We start from the raw sequence: 26581 nt of genomic DNA, 5'->3' as shown, positions 1-26581 counted from the left end.
TCCCCTGAAAATGACCATTTTTACTGTTAGGGCAATAATAAAAAAGTGCACACCAACCGGAACTGTTACAAACTTGTGAAGAAGAGGACCAAAGATTATTTTCCCTCCACATACAGTGAGGAGGATGGTAAGACCAGACCTCCCAAGTGACTCGCAAAGCTGACCCACCAAGACATGAAAAACCCTGCATCAGAAAAATCTAAAGAGTAATGTCAATGATCTGTCAGGATTTATAGCATAGCTCACATGAGGAGCGAAGCTCCATATTAAGAAAATATGGTAAAGCATTGACCTGATTTTTTGATGGCTTTTGCAACCACAAGGAGTCCAATCGTAAGTGCAGAGCAACATCTCATAAACACTTGACTACTGGACAACAAAATTTGTATCTTTATTTTCATAAGATAGATGGGTTTTTATGCAGCGCTTATTTTTAATTTGCTTTTTAAAAAATAATGTGGGATTATTTACTAACACATTTACACTCATCAGGAGCTCCACTTTTAGGCATATTCTAAGCTTCAACTTATGTATATCCATCCATTATCTGTAGCTGCTTATCCTGTTCTACATAGTCGCAGGCAAGCTGGAGTTTATCCCAGCTGACTATGGGCAAGACTATGGTACACCCTGGAAAAGTCGCCAGGCTATTGCAGGGCTGACACAGAAACATTCACACCTATGGTCAGTTTACAGCCACCAATTAACCTAACCTGCATGCCTTTGGACTGTGGGGGAAACACACGCAGACACAGGGAGAACATGCAAACTCCACACAGAAAGGCCCCCGTCGGCCACTGGGCTCAAATCCAGGACCTTCTTGTTGTGAGGCAACAGTGCTAACCACTACACCACTGTGCCACCCTGCAAATCATATATTTTGTTGAAAATAGTACAAAGACAAAATATCAAATGTTGAAACTGAGAAATTTTATTGCTTTTTGAAAAAAATATACTTATTTTGAATTTGATGTCAGCAACATGTTTCAAAAAAATTGGGACGGGCATGTTTACCACTGTGTTGCATCACCTCTACTTTTAACAACACTCTGTAAATGTTTGGGAATTGAGGAGACCAACTGCTGTAGTTTTGAAAGAGAAATGTTGTCCCATTTTTGCACTATATCCAATTTCAGTTGCTCAACAGTTCAGGGTCTCTTTTGTCGTATTTTGCGCTTCATAATGCACCAATCGTTTTAAATGGGAGACAGCTCTGAACTGCAGGCAGACCAGTTTAGCATCTGGACTCTTTTACTATGGAGCCATGCAGTTTTAATATGTGCAGAAAGCAGTTTGGCTTTGTCTTGCTGAAAGAAGCAATGCCTTCCCTGAAAAAGGTTTTGTCTGGATGGCAGTATATTGCTCTGAAACGTGCATATATCATTCAGCAATAATGATGCCTTTCCAAATGTACAAGCTACACGTCATGTGCACTAATACACCCTCATACCATTACAGATGTTGGCTTTTGAACTATGCACTGATAACAAGCTGGATGGTCCCTCTCCTCTTTACCCTGGAGATCGTGGTGTCCATGATTTCTAAAAAGAATTTCTAATTTGGATTCGTTAGACCTCAGGACAATTTTCCACTTTGCCTCAATCCATTGTAAAAGAGCCCAGGCCCAGAGAAAGTGATGGTGTTTCTGGATATTGTTTATATATGGTTTTAACTTGCATTTGTGGATGCAGTAATGAACTGTTTTCACAGGCAATGTTTTTCTGAAGTGTTCCTGAGCCCATACAGTGATTTCCATTACAGACACATGTCTGCTTGTAATGCAGTGTCGCCTGAGGGCCTGAAGATCACAGGCATCCAATGTCAGTTTTCAGCCTTCTCTCTTGCATACAGAGATTTCTCCAGATTCTCTGAATCTTTTATTGATATTATGTACCACAGATGATGTGATCCCCAAATTCTTTGCGATTTTACATTGAGGAACATTGTTCATAAATTGTTGCGTTGTTTGCCCACTCAATCTTTCACAGAGCGGTGAGCCCCTCCCCATCTTTATTTTTGAGAGACTCAGCCTCTCTATGATGCTCTTTTTATATCCAATCATGTTACTGACCTGGCGGCACGGTGGTGTAGTGGTTAGCGCTGTCGCCTCACAGCAAGAAGGTCCTGGGTTTGAGCCCCGGGGCTGGCGAGGGCCTTTCTGTGCGGAGTTTGCATGTTCTCCCCGTGTCCGCGTGGGTTTCCTCCAGGCTCCGGTTTCCCCCACAGTCCAAAGACATGCAGGTTAGGTTAACTGGTGACTCTAAATTGACCGTAGGTGTGAATGTGAGTGTGAATGGTTGTCTGTGTCTATGTGTCAGCCCTGTGATGACCTGGCGACTTGTCCAGGGTGTACCCCACCTTTCGCCCATAGTCAGCTGGGATAGGCTCCAGCTTGCCTGCGACCCTGTAGAAGGATAAAGCGGCTAGAGATAATGAGATGAGATGAGATGTTACTGACCTGTTGCCAATTAACCAAGTTAGTTTTTATTAGCATTACACGACTTTTTCAGTCTTTTGTTGCCCCGTCCCAACTTCTGAAACATGTTGCTGACATCGAAATTTAAAATGAGCATATATTTTTCAAAAAACAATAAAATTTCTCAGTTTCAACATTCGATATGTTATCTTTATACTATTTTCAATGAAATATCGGGTTTCCATGATTTGCAAATTATCGCATTCTGTTTTTATTTACAGTTTACACAGCGTCCCAACTTTTTTGGAATTGGGGTTGTAATTGGAGAACCCCAACTGTCTTAACCTCAGCTAGCTAACTATTCTAGTGCATCTCAAAAAATTAGAATATTGTGAAAAAGTTCAATATTTTCCATCAGTTATTTAAGAAAGTGAAAATGTTATATATTATAGACTCATCACACATAAACTAAAATGTTTCAAGCATTTTTCTATTTTAATCAGTATGGCATACAGTACAAAAACATAAAAAAAAACATCTCAAAATATTAGAATATTTCATTTTGAGTTTGAGTAAAACAGTATGAACACAGTGTATCTCTTGATCTAGTTCAGTACACACAACCACAATCATGGGGAAGACTGCTGACTTGACTGTTGTCCAGAAGATGATCACTGATGTAGAGGTCTGCGCGGGTCGGATTTTTCAGTCCCGCTCCCACCCGCGCCCGCATTGTGCAGTCCCGCTCCCGCCCGCGCCCACAAAGAATTATGATTTTCAGTCCCGCTCCCGCCCGCGCCTGCAAAGAATTATGATTTTCAGTCCCGCTCCCACCCGCGCCTGCCATATTTTGTCCCGCTCCCGCCCGCAAATCCCGCATGATGCAGACGTTCATGTTATTTCTCAGGAAAGGTCTTGACACAGCGTGATGGTGCCCCGCCCCCTACTTTGAGTGGATTTGAGCATAAATATCTACAGCTCACGTTCACGTTTGTTATTATTTATAGTACTGTCAAGCGATTAAAATATTTAATCACGATTAATGTCGCGACTGTCATAGTTAACTCGCGATTAATCGCAATTTAATCGCACATTTTTGTCACATGAAAAACTATTGTAATTCTCTTATCAGCATAAAAAAGTGAATGGGCTTGCTTTGTACCAATGTTTTTTTTATTGCAAAGCATAACACGTCTTGACACAGCCACCGCAAAGTGAAACCTAAGCCAAGCACCGTGAGTGAAGTGATCTACTGCTTGAGTTAGTCTACAAGTCACACCAAGTAAATTACACAGTAATTGTTTTTAAGTTCCTTAACATCAAAAATATACTCAATAATCTATAAACAATAACTTTACAAACAAAAACTACTATGAATAGAAGTATTTAATTTTTCTAATACATTTTAAATCTAGGCTGTTATTTGTCTTTTTAATCCAGCTGTGACCTGTGACCTGCTTGTGAGCCCTGAAAAGGGTCACATAACCTGTACTGATCCACTGGGAAAATCCTCGTTCCGTTCTTCATGTGCTGTGACCTGTGATGAAGGATACACACTGAGAGGAGAGAACATACTCACCTGCTTGCAGACCAGCAACTGGTCAGCACAAACACCAACATGTGAAGGTACAGTGTTAATAAATATAGTCTGCAATTACAGTTAATTTTATACTGCTTACAATATTATGTAATGACAGTACTGTATGTGTGTTAGCATTATAGCACATTTTTATGCTTATTTTTAAGTTGTAAGGTGCAGCGCTCTCAATTCTGCTCCACATGGCTCCATGCATTGTACGGACCCCTTGGAAAAATTCGCTTATGGCTCCAGTTGTCAGTTTGAGTGTGACATCGGGTTTCTGTTGATGGGTTCAAACAACACCTACTGTAACTTACAGGGGAACTGGACCCACAGTCTTCCAGTGTGTCAAGGTAAACTAACATTGTATTCACTGCTAGAATTGAAGCATCAGATTATTTTCCCAATTAGTACTATGATCAAATGTTGTCAGGAGGGTCTGTTTGAAAAAAGCACCTACAGTTCTCTCCATGATTATTGGCACCCTGTCAGACTGCAGGCACTTACAGATGTATGTGCAGAGGAGAGCGGGATGCAAACTGTAGACAAAGCCAAATCAAAAGACAGGAAGTGTGGTCAGGAAACAAGTGAAGGTCGGTCGATCATCAAACAGAGTAGTAGAGGCAAAGACAGATTCATGGATTAAAGCAAAAAAAAATCATCTGACTGAAAAAAAAAAGCTCCATGTCGTTGGCCCCTACCACATCAGCGATGCGTCAAATTTTAAACGCCGTGTTGTCCATTATCCCCTAGGCCCCTACTTATAGTACATTTACATAATTTTAACAAATGACTAAAGCTAAGGCAAGACTTTACCATTGTCATTACTGGCTATAAATGATGAAACATCAAGTTTTCAGCGCAAAGTGCAAATTTATTTCAACAATACTTTAGTAATGCACAGCAGTGGTTAAGAGAAAAGTGCAAGTGCAGTCGAACTTGAACCATGCTTTCAAAAGAGTGGAACAGAAAGAAAAATAAGAAAATCTGTTGACATAAAACCAGGAAACAAGAAAAGTAAAGTGAAAGTTCACTTTTTCTGCTTCTTTGCAGTGAAGCCAACATCTAGTTTTTTGCCATTGCTTCCATAGACTTTTTTTTGTGGCAAACTACACAAAAGCACACACCTGCCATTTTCATCTTTTTGCACCATGAACTAAATGGCTTGCCATTATCGCCCATTTCATTTCGCCAAGCCCATCTCCACTTATTCTTTACCATTTTGTCGATGTCTGACACATCTGTGCCTTCATTTAAAAGAAGCGCATTCATGCTGGCAAAACCGAAAGTAATTTGACGCGCTCTAGTGATGGAAATCGAAGGGCCTATATCCGGTGGCCTTATACGCAGTACTCGAGTTGAGGGGGGGATGTGGGGGGAGGCATCCCCCTTCTGAAATAAAAATCTCAAATCATTCCCCTTATAAAACGGCCATCCCCCCCATCACATCCCTTGTGCCATTTTACCGATTAATGTGGAAATTAGCCTACTATTATTTTTAACAAATATTACTACCATTTCAACATTAGAGGCTTTGCGCAGTGATAGCCTACATGTAGCCGGATAAAAAAGACGCATATTTATTTATTCGGTTGCACCTCTCATTCAGTCACTGAAAACAGCTACTTTCGCAAACTCGGGGCAGAGTGGAGGAGGTCCGTGTATCATCCAATCATTCAAGTATTCCATTCAATCTGGAAAACGAAAAAAAAAAAACCACTCAATATTTCTCCATCTTCAGATGCGTGTAAATCGGGAAAACGAAGCAACAGTGGGTGAGAGGGCGCGCGCGAATATGATGAGTCATATAGGTGTGAATCTTTCACCGAATGCCAATTGTCCCGGTTCTTCATGAAATCGCACGCGCACGCACGAATTCATTAGGTTAACTTTCAAATAACTGTTCTTGTGCACTTGCGACACCGGAGCCACTTTCCTGAATTTTGAGCTTCAGACTATTCGCTTCTTTATCTATTTAATCAATTAATTTATTTGTCACATACATTAAATTACTAATGTAAACCATTAGTAGCCTATTTAAGCAATAGCTGTTTTCTCCACTGTTTTCCGACCTTTTGTGCTTAGTGAATGAGACACTTCATTACACTCCACTGACCGACTTCCAATTCCGGACTTTTTTGAAAATATAAAATATAGGCCTACAAGATGTTTTTTGGGACTTAATTCACGTTGGTCCTTCACTATTAATTTTTGAGACTGACATGGCACTAAATACTGTGGAATTATTTTCTCCATACTATGAAGTTTGGCATCTTAAACAAGTGTCGGGAAATCTTGCAGCCCAACTCTACAGCCTCCAATGTTTAAGCGAACTGCCGAAACCATAATGTTTAAAGATTAAATCGTAGACTAATCAAACCAAAGAAAAACACAGCCTTTCCAGAACGTTGTCTGCCGAAGCCTGTTTAACCTACAAAAGGCTTAATAGCATAGGTCTTGCTGCGGCTTCAACTTTTCACCTGATCACCTTTCAATAGGCAAATATCATTATTACTACTACTACAAAAGGCCTAGTATTAGTAGTAGACAAGTAACCTAGTTGCCTAGTAGTCCGACAGCCAAATAGTTTCATCAGTGGCCTACGCCGAGCCTCCCTGGGACTAGACAGTAGCGGAGGCTGTATTTATTTATTTATTTATGCCTATCTAGCGCAACAACTTATTCCTTTACATATACTCAAACATAGCACAAGAAAGGGTTCAACAACAGGCAATCACAGCAGCTTGGTGAAGTTCTAAATCATATCGGTGTCAGACCTATGGGTCTACCCCCCCCCTTTTTCCCCTCGGATCTGCATCAATCTCATTATTGACCTTTAATGCTCCCAGTTGACGGAAATCCGTCGTAGCGACGGAAAACTTTAATCCATGCAGATTGCGTGAACGTAAAGAACAAGCAGAGGTCAAAATAATTAGAGACAGACAAAGAATGCAAGGCTTGGTATGAACTGGAGAAACACAGAACGATACTTTGCATTGCAGTGGAGTGAGTGAGGAGCTTAAATAGTGTAACAGGTAATTAGTGGAATGAGTGGCAGCTGTAATCAATAGGCCAGTGACAGGGGGTGCTGTGGTTCTTGGGAGTTGTAGTTCAAAGAGTCCATGTTTGTAATTTGGTTGTTCTCAATGGGTTTACTGCCAGGACCCACCCCCAGTGAGCTCCATTCTTTCTTGGGCGACCTCTTCCTCTCAGTGCTGGTTTGTCAAGATGTTGAGCATGGAACTCTTGTTTGAGCAGAGGGTCTAGAATGTCTTTAGCAGCTACCCAGCTTTGTTTTTCGGGTACATAACCTTCCCAATCTACCAGGTATTTGATTTGACCCCTTCTACATCTGGAATTGAGGATTCTTTTTACCTGGTAGATGGGTTCACCTTCTCGGTTGACTGCTGGGTGCTCTCGGTGAGAGGGCCCGAGATGGCAGGTTTCAGGTTGGAGATATGGAATGTGGGAGATATTCTGCTGTGAGGGGGAAGTTCTAATCGGTACAAGACCTTGTTGGTGCGACGCAGTACCTCGAATGGCCCGACTTAACGTGGCTGAAGTTTTCAACAGGTGTTGGGTTCTCTGGGGTTCTTTGTGGCAACCCATACTCTGTCGCCCAGGGAGAAGTTTGGATTGTTACCTCTGTGTTTGTCTGCATATTCCTTATACTTCACATTGACTGTCTCTAGACATTGGTGTACCTCCTCCCAGATTGCTTGAATGCAAAAGAACCAGTCATCCAACTCCAGTTGGTCATCCAGTCATCCGATAAGTGACGAATGAAATCTGGTCTTTTCATTCACAACAGTTCACTCGACAGTGGTCGAGTGGACTACTCGACCACTTCTGAAACTGCTTTTCGGCATTTCACATATCAAGATTTTCTGATTGCTTTGATAGGGCCAGCGAGTTTACAAGCCTATAGACATATGACAGCTGCTGTCATTGCATACATGTACACAGAGGTGGACAAAGTACCCAAGTTCGTTACTTACGTCAAAGTACAGATCCCACTGGTCAAATGTTACTCCAGTACAAGTGAAAGTTGTCCAGTCAAATTTTTACTTAAGTTAAAGTACTGAACTACTTGCTTTAAAAAATACTTAAGTATTAAAAGTACATTTTCTGTCAATGCATTTCGGTATTCATGCAGTCTGTGGAATCATGGTATTTTAACGTTAAGCTACCTAGTCAGTAAAGCACCACCCGACATGCTAGCAAATTCTTTTCAAACTCAAAATCATATTGGGTAGCTAACGTTACTAGAAAAGAAAGATTTCTACATTTTGTTAATTTGGCAAGATTCTGCTAAAACATATTCTGAAAGGACTTCAGATAAGTTAACATTATTCATGTTAGCATAACTCTGTTTTTACATGCTAACTAATAGTGTCCAAATTAACTAGAAATGAGTTAATGTTAGCCGTGGACACGGCTGTGCCAACTTGCCAGACAAATCCATAGAAAGTCATTTGACTAACCAGACTGCATACGGTAGCTATTGCAACATTATCGCTAGCTCTAAAAGCACAGACAACTTAATCGCAAGCTTTCTCTTGGAATAAAATGTTTACATACCTCAATATGCTTCTGCAGGTCGGACAGCAAGTTTTTGTAAACTGTGACGTGCTCCGTTTTAGGCAAACAAAGCAAACGTTTAAAATAAAACGACTCTTTATTCCTTTCAGAAAACTGAAACATGGGTTCTAGGTAAAGCCATGGGTGTGTGTGTGTTCCCCAGAAGAACCATCTCCTTCCATTCTGCCATCAACTGATCATGTTCAAATAATGGTGCTGAGAAATCATTGAACTTGATTTTATACAGTCTATGGATGTGATGTGACCCGAGTGATTACTGATAAGCTGTCTCAGTGTCACCTGCGAAAAAACCATCACATTTTAGAAAAAAAAAGAAAAAACATCCACTTTCAAAGCCACTTCATAGTAATGAAGACCTTGATAGAAATGTAGTGGAGTAAAAAGTACAATATTTGTCTTTCAAATGTAGTGAAGTTAAAGTCATAAGTTTCCAAAAAAAATAATACTCAAGTAAAGTACAGATACTCAAAAAGTGTACTTAAGTACTCAAGTAAATGTACTTTGTTACTGTCCACCTCTGCATGTATATATGTAAGTTAATCTTTATAATTATTGATCTCTACCATACGTAATTTATATCTCGCGCGCACAATTGGTCATTTGTGTCATTACGACAGATTATGATAGGCCAAGTATGAGTACACCAAAGAAAAGAAAGCATGTGCATTCTAAAACAAAGTTCAATAAAGAGTAGTCTTTTGCATTTCTATGAACACCGCCTGTGAAAAATCATCCAGGCAAAGCTTTCTGCACAGTAAGTATATATTATTTTTAAGAATATTTTTACAAGATCTAGGCCTAATGCTTAAGTTTCCTTTTATATTATTGGTTTGTAAAGAGATCTATATGTTGGAAATATCCCAGTGTTTTAATATATTTAAAATCTAGATCTGTATCTGACAGACTCTAGTGTAGACCTATAATAGCCTAATATAATAGCCAAGGTTGTTGCCCTATCAAAATAAACACTCCTTGGTGCTGTCAGACACTAAACACATGCTGTTATAAACTGTCAGCATATACATGATCCACTTGCAAGTGGTATTTGATACCAATATAAATGTCATAAAAAATAAGCTGAAATGCTTGGAAATTGCATATTTCAATGCCATTTTCAGAAAGGTTCTCTATAGGACCTTTTCCATTCAATGCAATCAGGGCAAGAGCATTGTATATAACGTTATTTTTAATTTCAGATCTCTTTTATAAAATAAAGTGCATTAACAAATTAAATTAAAACATAAACTAAACTTTGTATAAATATTTTAATGGAATAAAAAATCAGTGATATAAAACACTTTAATAAAAAGTTCAGTTAAATAAGTAAACATGAAATAAATGCAATTAAAAAAACTGAAAGAAAAATAAACATAATATAAAATAAAGTATACAAACAAATTAAAATCAAACATGTCAATATGTGACCACATTAATAAAGTTTTTGTAAGCAGCAATGAAAGGCTTGAGGGCAAAGGTGGAACAGAATCAAAAATGATTTAAACATTTACCTTTAGAGTGTAAGCCAGAACATAGAATGAGGCAAATCCTGGAACTCAAGTGAGTAATATTGAGCAACATTACAATGCCACCTCAACTAGCAGAAGTACTGATGGATTTCTGTACCATGCTATCTTCAGAATAGAAATGATAACAGAAGAAAACAAGGAATTACTTTTGCTCCTTTAAATTAACTTACCCACTAAAAAAAACACAAGTGGATCTCATAACAGGAAAGATTAGGTCGTATTAAAATGTTTATTCCTATCATTTTTATTCCTACATGGGACAACCTCTGAGATCTGAGATCAAACAAACATAGCATTAACTGAGCCAGAAGGGTCATGTCTATGTTACAGATGTAGCTTAAGCTTAAGTAAGCAAAACTAGCAAGCAAATGTTTTCTAGACCACCAGGCTAATACAAACACACACAAAAAAATGATTTGCTATATCAATACCCTGCGAATCAAAAGCATCAGCAAAGCTACTGGCTAATATCATGAAAACATTTAAAATTCAGTGGCTACAGTTCATTAACTTACCTGCATATGCTTGAGCAGATTAGATCCAGAGTTTTTGAAACTTCTGTCACTCCGTTTTTTGGGCAGGCAAAAGTTTACACTGCACAATGAAGCTGTTGCCTTTCATGGACTTGAATCGGTCCCTTAAATGTGGTCAAGGATTTTCTTCATGTTCAACTTCAGCCTCAGATGAACATGATTGGGATTCAGATTCATTTAGGTCTTGTATATGTTAGGACTAGGACTGTTTTGGCCTCTAGAGGCCGCTGTTATTTCCTTTTCGTGTCATGTTTATTTTGGCCTCTAGAGGCCGCCACTGTTCCTGTGTTTTGTGTTTTTGTTAATTGCCTGTTTAGTCCTAATTATCTTCACCTGTGTCCTTAATTAGTTTGTGTATTTATACCCCTGAGTTCAGTCCTCTTGTCACGGAGTCTTTGTGCTGTTATGTTTATCTCCAGTTTCCTCTGTACCGTGTTCTTTGTTTTGTACTTTGCTTTTCTGGTTTTTTGGCTTTTGTTTTGTACCTTTTGGATATTTTTATTTTTGTGATCTTCTGAGCTTTTGCATTTTTGCCTTTTCCTTTTTGGACTTTGAACTTTTGATATTTTATTTTTCCCTTTGTCTTCCCAGTATTGGATTATACTCTTTGTTTTTGTTTTTTTGTTTTGCCCTGTATATAGTGTATATAGTATAATAAACCTTTTGATACTTTTTCTACTTCCGCCTCACGCCTCTGCATTTGAGTCATCCCCCTGGTGGCCTAGTGGGGGTTTGCTGGATTATCACACCAACAAACCAGGTTCGAATCCCAGCAAAACCCTAACAGAAAGACTCCGTCCTGACTGACTCAGCAGAGGCTGCTTCAACTGTCTACCCGGCCAACCTTCAGGGAGTTATGGCAGCTTTGACACGCTTCGGAGCAACCATGGACGCTCATGGACGTACGCTCACCAGCCAACGTGAGGCCCTTGCTCGCCACGAGGAACTGCTTCAGCAAATCGGGAAAACCCTGGCACAGCTGACATCTCTGCCTGCATCTCCTGATCCAGCTCCCGCTCCTGCTCCTGTGCCTCCTGCCTTGCTGCCTTCTTCACCTTGCGAACCCAGCCTTCCTGTACCACAGAGGTACGATGGCAAGCACAGTGAGTGCCGAGAGTTCCTTACCCAGTGTCAACTCACCTTTGAGCTTCAGCCTACCACCTACACTACGGATCGCCGCAAGATTGCCTTTGTGATCACCTTATTAGCTGGTAAGGCGCGAGCCTGGGCTACTGCTATCTGGCAAAGACAGGGACCTGAGTGCCTTGATTTCCAGCTGTTCTCTGAAGAGATGCTTCGGGTCTTCGATCAGGCGGACATCAGTACCGACGCAGCCCGAAAGCTCATGTCCATCCGGCAAGGAGGAAGCGTCGCAGATTACGCCATCTCGTTCCGAACGCTCGCAGCAGTAAGTGGATGGAACGAGACTGCCCTGGTGTCAGCCTTCCACCATGGTCTGTCTGACCCCATCAAGGACGGTCTGGCCTCTATTGGATGCCCAAGTGACCTTGAAAACCTCATCTCACATGCTATTCATCTGGACAACAGGATGAGAGAACGCCACCAAGCCTTGAGCCCCCCCAGCCTCCCTACCTCTACCTGGAGACCGTCTACCTCCTTCAGTGACTGTCCAGAACCCATGCAAGTGGGTCGTACTTGCCTCTCCGCATCTGAGAGGGAGCGCAGAAGGAGGGACAAGTGCTGCATCTACTGTGGCAAGCCTGGTCACTTCCGAGCATCATGTCCCGAACTCTTGGGAAAAGGACCGCCCCGTCCAGCCGAGGGAGGGTTGTGACGGGGCCTACCCTCTCTCCCGGACTCCCTGGCCAAGGAATCTACATCCTGGTCTCCATCTCCTGGGGTGAGTCTGTCCACTCTTGTCAAGCTTTGTTAGACTCAGGGGCGGCTGGGAACTTTATGGATATTCACTTCGCCCAAAGCATCAATATTCCTACTGCACCTCTTGAAGTCCCACTGTCTGTGTCTGCCCTCGATGGCCAAGCGTTAGGTGATGGAAGAGTCACCCAAGTTACTTCTCCAGTCTTCCTCCAGTCTCAAGGTCACAAGGAAGAAATATCCCTGCACCTGATTCCTTCACCTGAGTTCCCAGTTATTCTAGGCCTTCCTTGGCTTACTCGCCACAACCCTCGCATAGACTGGGTAACAAGCCAGGTTGTGGAATGGGGCCCTGCATGCCATGCCTCTTGTCTGCTCTCTAGCTCTCCTGTGTCTCCTGCCGAGCCCCCTGATCTCACCGAGTTATCTCAAGTTCCCACAGAGTACTGGGATCTCAAGGAGGTATTCAGCAAGAGCAGGGCCGCCATTCTTCCTCCGCACCGGGCCTACGACTGTGCCATCGACTTGCTCCCTGGGACTACCCCTCCTCGTGGCAGACTGTTTTCCCTCTCTCAGCCAGAACGCAAGGCCATGGAGGAATACCTCAAAGACGCCCTGGTCTCTGGGTTCATTCGACCCTCCACCTCACCTGCTGGTGCCGGCTTCTTCTTTGTCGGCAAGAAGGATGGGGGGCTCCGACCATGTATTGACTACAGGGGCCTGAACAAGATCACTGTGCGCAACCGATATCCCCTTCCGCTGATGTCCACTGCTTTCGACCTGCTCCAAGGCGCCACCGTCTTCACCAAGTTGGACCTACGGAACACATACCACCTCATCCGTATCCGACAGGGAGACGAGTGGAAGACTGCCTTTAACACCCCGTCTGGGCACTACGAATACCAGGTGATGCCCTTCGGACTCACCAACGCACCAGCTGTTTTTCAGGCCCTAATCAACGACGTCTTAAGGGACATGATTAACCTGTACGTTTTTGTCTACCTCGACGACATCCTTATCTTCTCCAAGACCGTGCAGGAGCACCGCCACCATGTCCGCCAGGTTCTCCAGAGGCTGCTACAGAACAATCTGTTCGCCAAGGCCCAGAAATGCGAATTTCATGTTCCCGAGGTCTCCTTTCTGGGATTTATTGTACGGACAGGCCAACTCCAAATGGACCCTGCCAAGACCCTGGCCGTCCGGGATTGGCCTACTCCCAAGTCCGTTAAGGAGGTTCAGCGGTTCTTAGGATTCGCTAACTTCTACCGCAAGTTCATCAGGAACTTCAGTTCTGTGGCAGCACCCATGTCAGACCTCACCAAAGGGACAGGTGGATCTTATGTCTGGTCTCCTCAGGCGGAAAAGGCGTTCAGAGACCTCAAGGACCGCTTCTGCACGGCACCCATTCTGGTCTTCCCGGACACCTCCCAACCATTCATTGTGGAGGTGGACGCCTCGGACAGTGGTGTCGGCGCGGTGCTCTCTCAACGTTTGGAAGGAAAGCTGCACCCCTGCGCTTACTTCTCCCACTGCCTGAGTCCTGCGGAGTCCCGGTACGATGTGGGGGATCAAGAACTGCTAGCGGTCAAACTGGCCCTTGAGGAGTGGAGGCACTGGCTGGAGGGAGCGCAACATCCATTCCTGGTTTGGACTGACCACAAGAACCTGGAGTACCTCCAGCAAGCCAAGAGACTTAACCCTCGACAGGCTAGGTGGGCCCTGTTTTTCAGTCAGTTTGACTTCACCCTCTCGTACCGCCCCGGCTCCAAGAACACCAAACCTGACGCACTGTCCAGGCTGTTCTCTGCCACTAACAGGGAGAATGAAGTCGGGCCTATTATCCCTGTGTCCCGGATTGTGGCCCCTGTCCGCTGGGGTATTGAGGAGGCTGTCCGACGAGCCCAACGCCAGGACCCCGGTCCTGGGACGGGGCCACCGGGCCTCTTGTACGTCCCATATCAAGCCCGGGCCAAGGTTCTCCAATGGGGTCACTCTTCCCCTCTCACTGCCCACCCGGGAGCTCGAAGGACCCTGGACTTCCTGAAAAGACGCTTCTGGTGGCCTAACATGGAGAAGGAAGTAAGGTCATTTGTCCTGTCCTGTGAGGTTTGCACCAGAACCAAGAACCCACGACAGCGTCCCCAGGGCCTCCTGCATCCTCTGACCATTCCCCGGCGTCCCTGGTCTCACGTGGCAGTCGACTTCATCACGGGTCTCCCTGAGTCACAAGGTAACACGGTCATTTTGGTCATAGTTGACAGATTCTCCAAGGCCTGCCGCTTCATACCACTGTGCAAACTCCCCTCTGCTCTTGAAACAGCGAAACTTTTGTTTAATCATGTCTTCCGAGTCTTTGGTCTTCCACAGGACATCATCTCAGACCGAGGGCCCCAGTTCTCCTCCCGAGTGTGGCACGGGTTCTGCAAGGTCATCGGAGCCACTGCCAGCCTCTCCTCTGGGTTTCACCCACAGTCCAATGGTCAGACGGAGAGGCTCAACCAGGACCTGGAAACCACCCTGTGAGGCCTGGCTATGGATAACCCGACATCGTGGAGCACCTGGCTGCCATGGGCAGAGTACGCCCACAACACCCTGCAGTCATCGGCCACCAAGCTGTCGCTATTCCAGTGCCAATTCGGGTTCCAGCCACCTCTGTTCCCGGACCAGGAGGAGGACGCGGGAGTGCCCTCAGTCAACCAATATGTGAGACGGTGTCGCAAGACCTGGAGCAAGGTCAGGAAGACCCTCATCCAGACCTCCAGAACCAACCAGACTCAGGCCAACCGCCATAGAAGACCTGCACACACTTTCCGCCCTGGGCAGCGGGTTTGGCTGTCCACTAAGGACCTTCCGCTGCGAGTGGAGAACCGCAAGCTTGCTCCTCGCTACATTGGCCCCTTCAAGGTGGTGAGCAGGGTGAACCCTGTCTCCTACCGGCTCCAGTTGCCCCGGACTCTGAGGATCAACCCCACTTTCCATGTTTCCCTGTTGCGGCCCGTACTGACGTCTACGTATACCCCTGCCCCTAGGAACCCCCCCCCCCCCCCCCCCGCATCTTCCAGGGGCAGACTGTGTTCACTGTGCATCGCCTGCTTGACTCCCGCCGGGTCCGCGGCGGCTTGCAATATCTGGTGGACTGGGAGGGCTATGGTCCTGAGGAGCGCTGCTGGGTTCCTGCTCGGGATGTCCTAGATAAAGAACTGTGTCGGGACTTCCATTCGGCCCATCCGGATCGCCCTGGGAACGTCAGGAGACGCTCCTAGAGGAGGGGGTCCTGTTAGGACTAGGACTGTTTTGGCCTCTAGAGGCCGCTGTTATTTCCTTTTCATGTCATGTTTATTTTGGCCTCTAGAGGCCGCCACTGTTCCTGTGTTTTGTGTTTTTGTTAATTGCCTGTTTAGTCCTAATTATCTTCACCTGTGTCCTTAATTAGTTTGTGTATTTATACCCCTGAGTTCAGTCCTCTTGTCACGGAGTCTTTGTGCTGTTATGTTTATCTCCAGTTTCCTCTGTACCGTGTTCTTTGTTTTGTACTTTGCTTTTCTGGTTTTTTGGCTTTTGTTTTGTACCTTTTGGATATTTTTATTTTTGTGATCTTCTGAGCTTTTGCATTTTTGCCTTTTCCTTTTTGGACTTTGAACTTTTGATATTTTATTTTTCCCTTTGTCTTCCCAGTATTGGATTATACTCTGTTTTTGTTTTTTTGTTTTGCCCTGTATATAGTGTATATAGTATAATAAACCTTTTGATACTTTTTCTACTTCCGCCTCACGCCTCTGCATTTGAGTCATCCCCCTGGTGGCCTAGTGGGGGTTTGCTGGATTATCACTCCAACAAACCAGGTTCGAATCCCAGCAAAACCCTAACAGTATATCCTTTTTAAAAAAAAAACTCAATTTCACTTCTGCAGCATTTCATTGTGAGTGCCTGGCATGAACCAGCTGACTTGCTGTCTTCTTGGCATAGAAGATCACGTCATTCCTTGACACTTAGTTCATGGAGACTTGTTTTACTCTGTAAAGGAGGTAATTTAAATTGTAGTGAAGTAAAATACCTTAAAATAAACATATTTAAATACGGTACAACCCTAATTCCAAAAAAGTTGGGCTGCTGTGTAAAGCATAAATAAAAACAGACTCCAATAATTTGCAAATTATGTAAAGCCTATATTTCATTGAAAACAGTACAAAGCCAACATATCAAATGTTGAAACTGAGATTTATTTATTTATTTATGAAAAATATATGCTTTTTTTATTTGATGTCAGCAACACATTTCAGAAAAGTTGGGATAGGGGCAACAAAAGACTGAAAAAATTGTGTAATGCAAAAAAACCCCAAAACCCTAATTTGGTTAATTGGCAACAGGTCAGTAACATGATTGGGTATAAAAAGAGCATCACAGAGAGGCTGATTCTCTCAGAAGTAAAGATGGGGAGGGGTTCACCACTCTGTGAAAGATTGAGTGGGCAAACAGTGCAACAATTTATGAATAATGTTCCTCAATGTAAAATTGCAAATAATTTGGGGATCACATCATCTATGGTACATAATATCATTAAAAGATTCAGAGAATCTGGAGAAATCTCTGTATGCAAGAGACAAGGCTGAAAACTGGCATTGGATGCCTGTGATCTTCAGGCCCTCAGGCGACACTGCATTACAAGCAGACATGTGTCTGTAATGGACATCACTGTATGGGCTCAGGAACACTTCAGAAAAACATTGTCTGTGAAAACAGTTCATTACTGCATCCACAAATGCAAGTTAAAACCATATATAAACAATATCCAGAAACACTGTCACTTTTTCTGGGCCTGGGCTCTTTTACAATGGATTGAGGCAAAGTGGAAAATTGTCCCGAGATCTAATTGAATCCAAATTAGAAATTCTTTTTAGAAATCATGGACACCACGACCTACAGGGTAAAGAGGAGAGGGACCATCCAGCTTGTTCTCAGTGCACAGTTCAAAAGCCAACATCTGTAATGGTATGTGGGTGTATTAGTGCACATGACATGTGTAGCCAGGGCCGTAACTACCATTGAGGACACCGAGGTCATGTCCTCGGCATTTTTTTCCCACGGTATTTTTTTTTTCACTCAGAAATGTGAAATTAATATATGATGAAAATCGTTCTGACTTTGATCGGTGGAAAATTCTAAATTCAGCTTGCATCCCCCTGTTCTCATTTGTTTGTCTAAAAATAAAGTCCACATAATCATTTTTAAACGAAGCTGAAATATCCGACATTGGAAACATTTCATATTAGGCAGCCTCCCGATAGTCAGCTAAGCACCATGGGATATACAAGAGTTGAGAAGTGTTCTCATCAAGGTCCGACTCCGCAGCCAGTCAGTTTGTCAATTAGTCGTGGAATCTGAAAATTGACATAAGATGAAGAAGTCTACTACACTAAAACAAACCAAACTCAGCTTTGGAAAGTCAACAAGTGAGAGAAAAAGAAAGAGGTAAGAAGGTGAGTTAATTTTGCCAGTCCGGAATGCTTATGATCATTAACAGTGCAATTTTAATTAGCATTTCAAGCAACAACAGTCGAAGCCACTTAGCTAGATAGGATTTTCGCTTTCCAGGCGGCACAAACTCTTTTATTCTGTCTCTCTCGTCTCAATTTGATTTGGTGCGTTTCAGATCAGAAAAGGCTGGACAGTCGTGACCTGTTGTTTATGAAGTTATTGGGTACTGATGAGACTTGAGCTATTTTGCTAACTTACCAGACTATAGGCTAACGTGAACCCAAGACACTATTGTTTTGATCATTGGTTGTATTTTCGAACGGAAATGAAAACGGGTAGCAAACTTATGTTCACATTTTATTTTCAACATGATGTACCACCTCTGACTGCTTTCTGTCAATCATGAACAGCCCAGCCACGTTCACAGCTCCTCCTCTCGGGAAGTCTTGTCCCGCCCCTCTTATTGACTCCCATCTCCAGTGAGGCTCAGTCTCCAAATGTAGCGTTTTAGTCGGTTTTGTCCAATAACCGTCTAGTATTTTGCTATTGAAAAGGGCATATATTTTTTAAAAAGCAATTGAAGTCCATTCAGGCTCGGCTAGATTGCGTTGTCACTCTCACTCACTCACTCATTCTCACTCACTCACACTAACTCACTCACACTCTCTCTCACTCACACACTCACTCACTCACTCACTCACTCATTCTCACTTACTCACACTAACTCACTCACTCACACTCTCTCTCTCACTCACACTCACTCACTCACTCATTCTCACTCATTCTCACTCACTCACTCACTCTCACTCACACTCCATCACTCACTCAAACTCTCACTCACTCACTCATTCTCACTCACACTAACTCACTCACTCACACTCTCTCTCTCACTCACACTCCATCACTCACTCAAACTCTCTCTCTCTCTCTCTCTCTCACTCACTCACTCACTCACTCACTCACCCACACTCACTCACGCACACACACACACACACAAAATACTTTTGTGATCGTGCAGTTTTGAAATTGTTAAAATAAACATGTTCACCTACATGTTCATCTTGTTGGGCTTGTGATTTTGACTCGTTTCCAAAATGTATGAAAAGTCACCATATTAGGACGTGTTTTTTTTGCAAATAAGATGTATCGCAATGTTTGACCTCGGTATTTGAAAAATCCTGGTTACGGCCCTGTGTAGCTTGTACATTTGGGAAGGCATCATTATTGCTGAATGCTATATGCACTTTTCAGAGCAATATGCTGCCATCCAGACAAAATATTTTTCAGGGAAAGTCTTCCTTCTTTCAGCAAGACAATGCCTAACTTATTTCTGCATATATTAAAACTGTGTGGCTCCATAGTAAAAGAGTCCAGGTATTAAACTAGCCTGCCTGCAGTTCAGATCTGTCTCGCATATAAAATATTTGGTGCATTATGAAGTGCAAAATATGACAAAGGAGACCCTGAACTGTTGAGCAACTGAAACTGTATATCAGGCAAAAATGGGACAAGATTTCTCTTTCAAAACTACAGCAATTGTTCTCCTCAGTTCCCAAATGTTTACAGAGTGTTGTTAAAAGTTGAGGTAATGCAACACAGTGGTGTCACACCCATGCACATTGGCTGAATCTCACACTTGCTCTCTATATAAGGACTCTGAATACACACTCTAGTTGTGAAGTAGTGAGTTGTTTAGACACATTACCGAGCCATGCGTTGTTTTTTATTTCCTGGTTTTTCAATTCCTGTTCCTAGTCCTTTGATTCTGTCTTTGTCTGTGCCTACAATATTCTGTTTGTGCCTTGTCTGACCTACTGTTTGCTTACCATTTCTGATTTTTGCCTGCTGATTTGGACTGTTTGCCTGATTGCACTTTTCTTAATAAATATCTTCTGCACATACATCCATCTCCAACCATCCCTGACAGAATACTTCACCTAAACATGGATGTAGCAGAAGTCAACCAGCACACCCCTCAATTCCATGCCCAGGTTTCCATGCCTCAGCCCCTAGCTGTGTTTCTCTGGGAGTGACTTGGGATAGACACCCCAGCACCTTACGATGAAGTGGAGTATCACTCCAAGTGATTCACATTACAATGTGCCTTCTTTTATGCTGATCTGGAGGAGCCCAAGCCTCCAGAACTTGTCTGGGTCAGCTGCATGATTAAGTGGCTCATGGGATGAGCACGCTGATGGGCCAATTACCTGGTAAGAGTGGAACACCCGTGCCTCCGTAGTTTGCAGTCTTTTCATGTAATGCTATAGTTCTTGTATGAGGCTTTGGAGAGTGAGGACCCCCATTAAATTTTTTTTGGGGAGCTACTAAGTTGGAGGCCAATGCAGCAGCAGTGGAGGAGGCCGTTGCTCCTGAGCTCCTTCCTAAGGCTGACACAGCAGCAGCATGGGAGGTTGTTGCTACAGAACCAATCCCAGACCCAGCAATTGAGCCTGCATCAGAGCCAGAACCAGAGCCAGAACTAAAGCCAGAACCAGTGCCAGAGCAAGAGCCAGCACCCAAACCAGAGCCAGTGCACAGCAAGTGCTAGAGCCAGTACCTGAGCCAGGGCCCAAACTGGGGCTGGAGCCAGAGCCAGCACCAGAGCCAGAGCCAGCACCAGAGCAGGAGCCAGAGTCACAGCCAATGCCAGAGCCAGAGCCAACAACAGAGCCAGAGCAAGCATCTGAACCAGAGCCAGTGCCCAAACCAGAGCCAGAGCCGGAGCCAGTACCAGAGCTGGAGCTAGCACCAGAGCCAGAACTAGAGCCAGAACCAGTGCCAGAACCAGTGCCCAAACCAGAGCTGGAGCCAGAGCCAGTGCCAGCATGAGCGCAAGAGCCAGAGCAAGCACCAGAGCTAGTGCCAGAACCAGTGCCAGAGTCAGAGCCAGAGCGCAAGAGCCAGAGACAGTGCCAGAACTGGTGCCAGAGGCCTACAGGTCAGCCTCTGCCCCAAACTTCTTTGAAGACATTGTCATCCTGCCACTGCCCAGCTACAGTATGAAGACGTCATCACCCTGCCACTGCCTGGCTATGAAGACATTGTTCCCCTGCTGGGTCATGAGGACGTCATTGTCGCAGCACTGAGTTTCAACAAGGGCAAGAGCAGTACTCAGACAGAGCCCTGTCTGGAACCCAAGTCCTGTCCAGAGCTCGGGCCCATGCCCATGCCCTGTTCAGAGCTTGAGCCCATGCACATGTTTGGAATCCAAGTCATGTCCTGAGCCTGAGCTCACATCCAATCCGGAGTCCAAGTCCTGTCCTGAGCCCAAGCCCACATCCAGTCCAGAATCCAGGTCCTGTCCAGAGCCTGAGCCCAAGACCCCACCTGAGCCAAGAATCCAGTGCCACCTTGGCCCGGAGTGGACCACTGATAGCACGGCATCCAGCATCAGGCCCTCATCCCTGGGGCCATGGAAGACAGATTTAAGCTCCCGGAGGGAGCTCTTTGGGGGGGGGGGGGGTCTGTCATGCCCATGCATGCTGGCTGAAACTCGTGTGTGCTCTGGACAGCGCGCACTACAAATGGACTCCTGCACGCACTGCTGATGACTTACACTGGCACTGGATTAAGGCGCAATCAGAGCGCCTATATAAGGACTCTGAATACACACTTTAGTTGCGAAGTAGTGAGTTGTTTCGACACATTACCAAGCCATGCGTTGTTTCCTGATTTCTCAGTTCCTGTTCCTAGTCCTTTGATTTTGTCTTTGTGCCTATGATATTCTGTTTGTGCCTCGTCTGACCGACTGCTTGTTTACCATTTCTGATTTATGCCTGCCAATTTGGACTGTTTGCCTGATTGCACTTTTTTTAATAAATATCTTCTGCACATACATCCATCTCCAACCATCCTGGACAAGTGGTAAACATGCCCCTGTCCCAACTTTTTTGAAACGTGTTGCTGACATCAAATTCAAAATGAGCATATATTTTTCAAAAACAATAAAAGCTCTTAGTTTCAACATTTCATATAATAATAATAATAATAGTCAAATTTATATACAACCCCGATTCCAAAAAAGTTGGTACAAAGTACAAATTGTAAATAAAAACGGAATGCAATAATTTACAAATCTCAAAAACTATTGTATTCACAATAGAATATAGACAACATATCAAATGTCGAAAGTGAGACATTTTGAAATTTCATACCAAATATTGGCTCATTTGAAATTTCATGACAGCAACACATCTCAAAAAAGTTGGGACAGGGGCAATAAGAGGCTGGAAAAGTTAAAGGTACAAAAAAAGAACAGCTGGAGGACCAAATTGCAACTCATTAGGTCAATTGGCAATAGGTCATTAACAGGACTGGGTATAAAAAGAGCATCTTGGAGTGGCAGCGGCTCTCAGAAGTAAAGATGGGAAGAGGATCACCAATCCCCGTAATTCTGCGCCGACAAATAGTGGAGCAATATCAGAAAGGAGTTTGACAGTGTAAAATTGCAAAGAGTTTGAACATATCATCATCTACAGTGCATAATCTCATCAAAAGATTCAGAGAATCTGGAAGAATTTCTGTGCGTAAGGGTCAAGGCCGGAAAACCATACTGGGTGCCCGTGATCTTCGGGCCCTTAGACGGCACTGCATCACATACAGGTATGCTTCTGTATTGGAAATCACAAAATGGGCTCAGGAATATTTCCAGAAAACATTATCTGTGAACACAATTCACCGTGCCATCCGCCGTTGCCAGCTAAAACTCTATAGTTCAAAGAAGAAGCCATATCTAAACATGATCCAGAAGCGCAGATGTCTTCTCTGGGCCAAGGCTCATTTAAAATGGACTGTAGCAAAGTGGAAAACTGTTCTGTGGTCAGACAAATCAAAATTTGAAGTTCTTTGTGGAAATCAGGGACGCCCTCATTCGGACTAAAGAGGAGAAGGATGACCCAAGTTGTTATCAGTGCTCAGTCCAGAAGCCTGCATCTCTGATGGTATGGGGTTGCATTAGTGCGTGTGGCATGGGCAGCTTACACATCTGGAAAGACAGCATCAATGCTGAAAGGTATATCCAGGTTCTAGAGCAACATATGCTCCCATCCAGACAACGTCTCTTTCAGGGAAGACCTTGCATTTTCCAACATGACAAGGCCAAACCACATACTGCATCAATTACAGCATCATGGCTGCGTAGAAGAAGGGTCCGGGTACTGAACTGGCCAGCCTGCAGTCCAGATCTTTCACCCATAGAAAACATTTGGCGCATCATAAAATGGAAGATAGGACAAAAAAGACCTAAGACAGTTGAGCAACTAGAATCCTACATTAGACAAGAATGGGTTAACATTCCTCTCCCTAAACTTGAGCAACTTGTCTCCTCAGTCCCCAGACATTTACAGACTGTTGTAAAGAGAAAAGGGGATGTCTCACAGTGGTAAACATGGCCTTGTCCCAACTTTTTTGAGATGTCTTGTCATGAAATTTAAAATCACCTAATTTTTATCTTTAAATGATACATTTTCTCAGTTTAAACATTTGATATGTCATCTATGTTCTATTCTGAATAAAATATGGAATTTTGAAACTTCCACTTCATTGCATTCCGTTTTTATTTACAATTTGTACTTTGTCCCAACTTTTTTGGAATCGGGGTTGTAGCACCTTTCTCATACCCAAGGTCGCTTTACAGTTAAAAAAAAAGTCCACCAAAAGAAGGTCAGGATGTCATTCCAATGGTGTAGCTGCCACAGTCCCACTAAAATGCGCATGAAGATAAGTCCCACACCACCTGCACAGCCACTGCACCGCCACCGGGCAACATCACTCAGAACACCGCACCATGGATCCACAAAGTGAGCACAGAAGCACTGCCACACAGAGTCCTGGACAACCACGATGTTAAGAGAGCAACGAGCTTACTGCAGTCCACAGCCAGGAGCACAGGCATCATCAAAAGCGAACCACGGCCTGGAGGGAACCGATGCCCAAAACTGGGTCTGGAGCTTCACCACAACCAGTGGACAAAACACTCAAACAAAAAACAAACATCAAGCTACACAAACACAAAAAAAGTAAAACAAAAAGGAAAATAAAATAAAAAGCTCCAGTGAGAAGCGGCAGCCAGAATGTGCACAGCGTACTCTCAACCGGAAGCGGAAACCAGGAAAGCTGTTGTTTGCTATGTTGAAAGCTATGTTGTCTTTGTACTATTTTCAATGAAATGTAGGGTTTCCATGATTTGCAAATTATTGCATTTTGTTTTTATTTACAGTTTACACAGTGTCCCAACTTTTTTTGGAATTGGGGTTGTAAAAAAAATCAACTATTGCATTTATAAGCAGGTATGTATATGAAGGTATACTGATCAGATCAGTATTTATGGTATATATCCATTCCAACATACACACCAATGTGTGAAGGTGTAGCTTTATACTGGGTTTGTGTAAGCACTTTTTCTCGGCATTAACTTTGTTTTTCCCTGCAGCTCAACAGTGCCCTTTGCTGTCCAGTCCAGAGAAAGGCTGGATGAATTGCTTTCACCCTCACTCCCTCTTCAGTTATGGCTCATGCTGTAGTTTTAGATGTGAAGATGGTTACTTGCTCGGAGGGGAAGTTAAGCTGAATTGTACAACTGCTGGAACCTGGAGTTATGAGATACCTTCTTGTAATGGTAAATGGTTTCAATCGAAAATTAAAAAAAAATTTAAAAATACATAGGAAGCAAAGTAAGGAATATCTATAGTATTTCTCTCATCTATTTATCTTTCATTTTCTTTTATACTCACACATTTGTACAGTTGTTCAGTGTGAATCCCTCTTGCTGGCACCTCTATCTCAATCGGATTCCACCCCTGTCCCTTTTATGAACTGCTCCCATCCAAGGGGCAACTTCAGCTTCAGCTCCGATTGTGTGTTCAGCTGTCCTGAAGGCTACAGGCTGAATGGATCTACTGACCTGCTGTGTACTTCAGCTGGACTTTGGACTGACCCATTGCCTACCTGCATCAGTAAGCCTTTCTACAATGAACTATTCTTCCTGGGTTTCTTTGATCACAAAGCATAATCATTCCAAATACTTGTACTAAAAACACTAAAAGCATGAAAAATGTAGATAGATGTAGATGATTTCATTATATACATTATATATTATATTATATATTTAACTCTAAATATATACAGAATCCATTTAGTGTGGGATAAAATCAGGAATCCAACCATGTTATAATATTGATTTTATATTACATCAGAATAAGGGTCTTTTGTGTGTGTGTGTGTGTGTGTGTGTGTGTGTGTGTGTTTCAGTGGAGGATATGCCTTTAGGTACTGCCTTTCTTGTATATGGTGCAATAGGAGCAGCAGCATCTCTTGGCCTGCTGCTTATGGTGGGATTGGTCATCCTGTTAATGCGCCAGTTCAACAAGAGTAAGAGACTTTCTTACATGTTCCTGAAAGGTTCATTCTTTAAATGTTATTTTTACATGTCAGGAACAAACTGTTCATATATCTGTGTATTTCCTCTGCTGCAGATAAGTTCACTCCAGATTACTCGGCCTGGGATGGAACTCTAAATCCAGTATTTGAAGAAAATTAACCATTTTATGGAAATTATGCAATAAGTTATTATGTACTAGGAAAAGAAATGATCATTTCTGTACTGTTGATTAGATGAAACTTTACCATTGTGTTAACTGTCTTCCTGAGAATCTGAAATATGAATACAAGAGTAATAATTTGATCAGTCTTTAATTTTGTTTTTATAAAGCCATCCAAGGAATTGTACCTTTCTGTGTTTCTCTAGATGAGATAACATAATGATAATTGGTTAGATATTATATTTTGGTTTAGATATTATATTTTAATTTATGGCTATCAAGTGTGGTTTAGTACAGGCGTTCTTAAGCTTTTCTACTGTAAGGCCCACCTATTCATACTTGTCAGGGCCCATTAAAAAAAGCCCATTAAAAAAAGCTCCCCAATTATTTTGGCTCATCTATTCTATCAGAATCTAATAATCTATTGTAAAGTGTATTAATGAAATGCAACATCACTCCCTGTTACAGATGGGAGCCCAGAAATTAAATAAATGCAATAAAACAAGCAGCTTTTAATTGTAGGTATTGTATTTAAAACTGTATGGATGTGCTAGAAGCCAACATAAAACCTTGCATGCAGGGCATTCTCAGTCAAAAGTGAAGTCTGGTCAATTAACACAAGAACTTATTGCCAGGTTTGTGTACAGCAAACAAGCAAGTTATTAAAACCAAGAAATACACTCAAAAGGAGTGGATATAGAAACCACTCAGTGGGATAGATACTTAAACATTAAGAAAGAAGGATCTTTCCTATGAGTTGGAAAATTATCCATCGGTTGAGTTCCCCGACATCTCAAACTACCTGCTGCTCAGAGGTGGACAGTAACAAAGTACATTTATTTGAGTACTGTACTTAAGTACACTTTTTGAGTATCTGTACTTTACTTGAGTATTGTTATTTTTTTGGAAACTTATGACTTTAACTTCACTACATTTGAAAGACAAATATCGTACTTTTCACTCCACTACATTCCTATCAAGGTCCTCGTTACTCGTTATTATGAAGCAGCTTTGAAAGTGGATGTTTTTTTCCTTTTCTTTTCTAAAACGTGATTTTTATTTCCACAGGTGACAGT

The 26581-nt window shown here is 43.0% G+C and overlaps 1 protein-coding gene across 5 annotated transcripts in view; it reads left to right on the top strand.

The window, feature by feature from the left end:
* Positions 1-25892, top strand: part of selp (selectin P) — a 48087-nt gene extending 22195 nt beyond the window's left edge. For 4 of the 5 annotated variants that reach the window (XM_060917334.1, XM_060917336.1, XM_060917333.1 and 1 more), the window contains 6 exons: positions 3857-4042; positions 4163-4348; positions 24398-24583; positions 24711-24920; positions 25216-25335; positions 25440-25892. In XM_060917334.1, the coding sequence (XP_060773317.1) occupies positions 3857-4042; positions 4163-4348; positions 24398-24583; positions 24711-24920; positions 25216-25335; positions 25440-25504 (953 nt within the window). In that variant the 3' untranslated portion in view covers positions 25505-25892. Of the gene's footprint in view, positions 1-3856; positions 4043-4162; positions 4349-24184; positions 24255-24397; positions 24584-24710; positions 24921-25215; positions 25336-25439 lie in introns of those variants that run through there. The other variant, XM_060917337.1, reaches the window with a different exon arrangement.
* The last annotated feature ends 689 nt before the right edge of the window (positions 25893-26581 follow it).

The sequence above is a fragment of the Neoarius graeffei genome, chromosome 3, assembly GCF_027579695.1.
Source record: "Neoarius graeffei isolate fNeoGra1 chromosome 3, fNeoGra1.pri, whole genome shotgun sequence".
Taxonomy (NCBI): domain Eukaryota; kingdom Metazoa; phylum Chordata; class Actinopteri; order Siluriformes; family Ariidae; genus Neoarius; species Neoarius graeffei.
The sequence above is the reverse complement of the archived record's forward strand: the minus strand, read 5'-3'. Positions and strand labels throughout refer to the sequence as shown.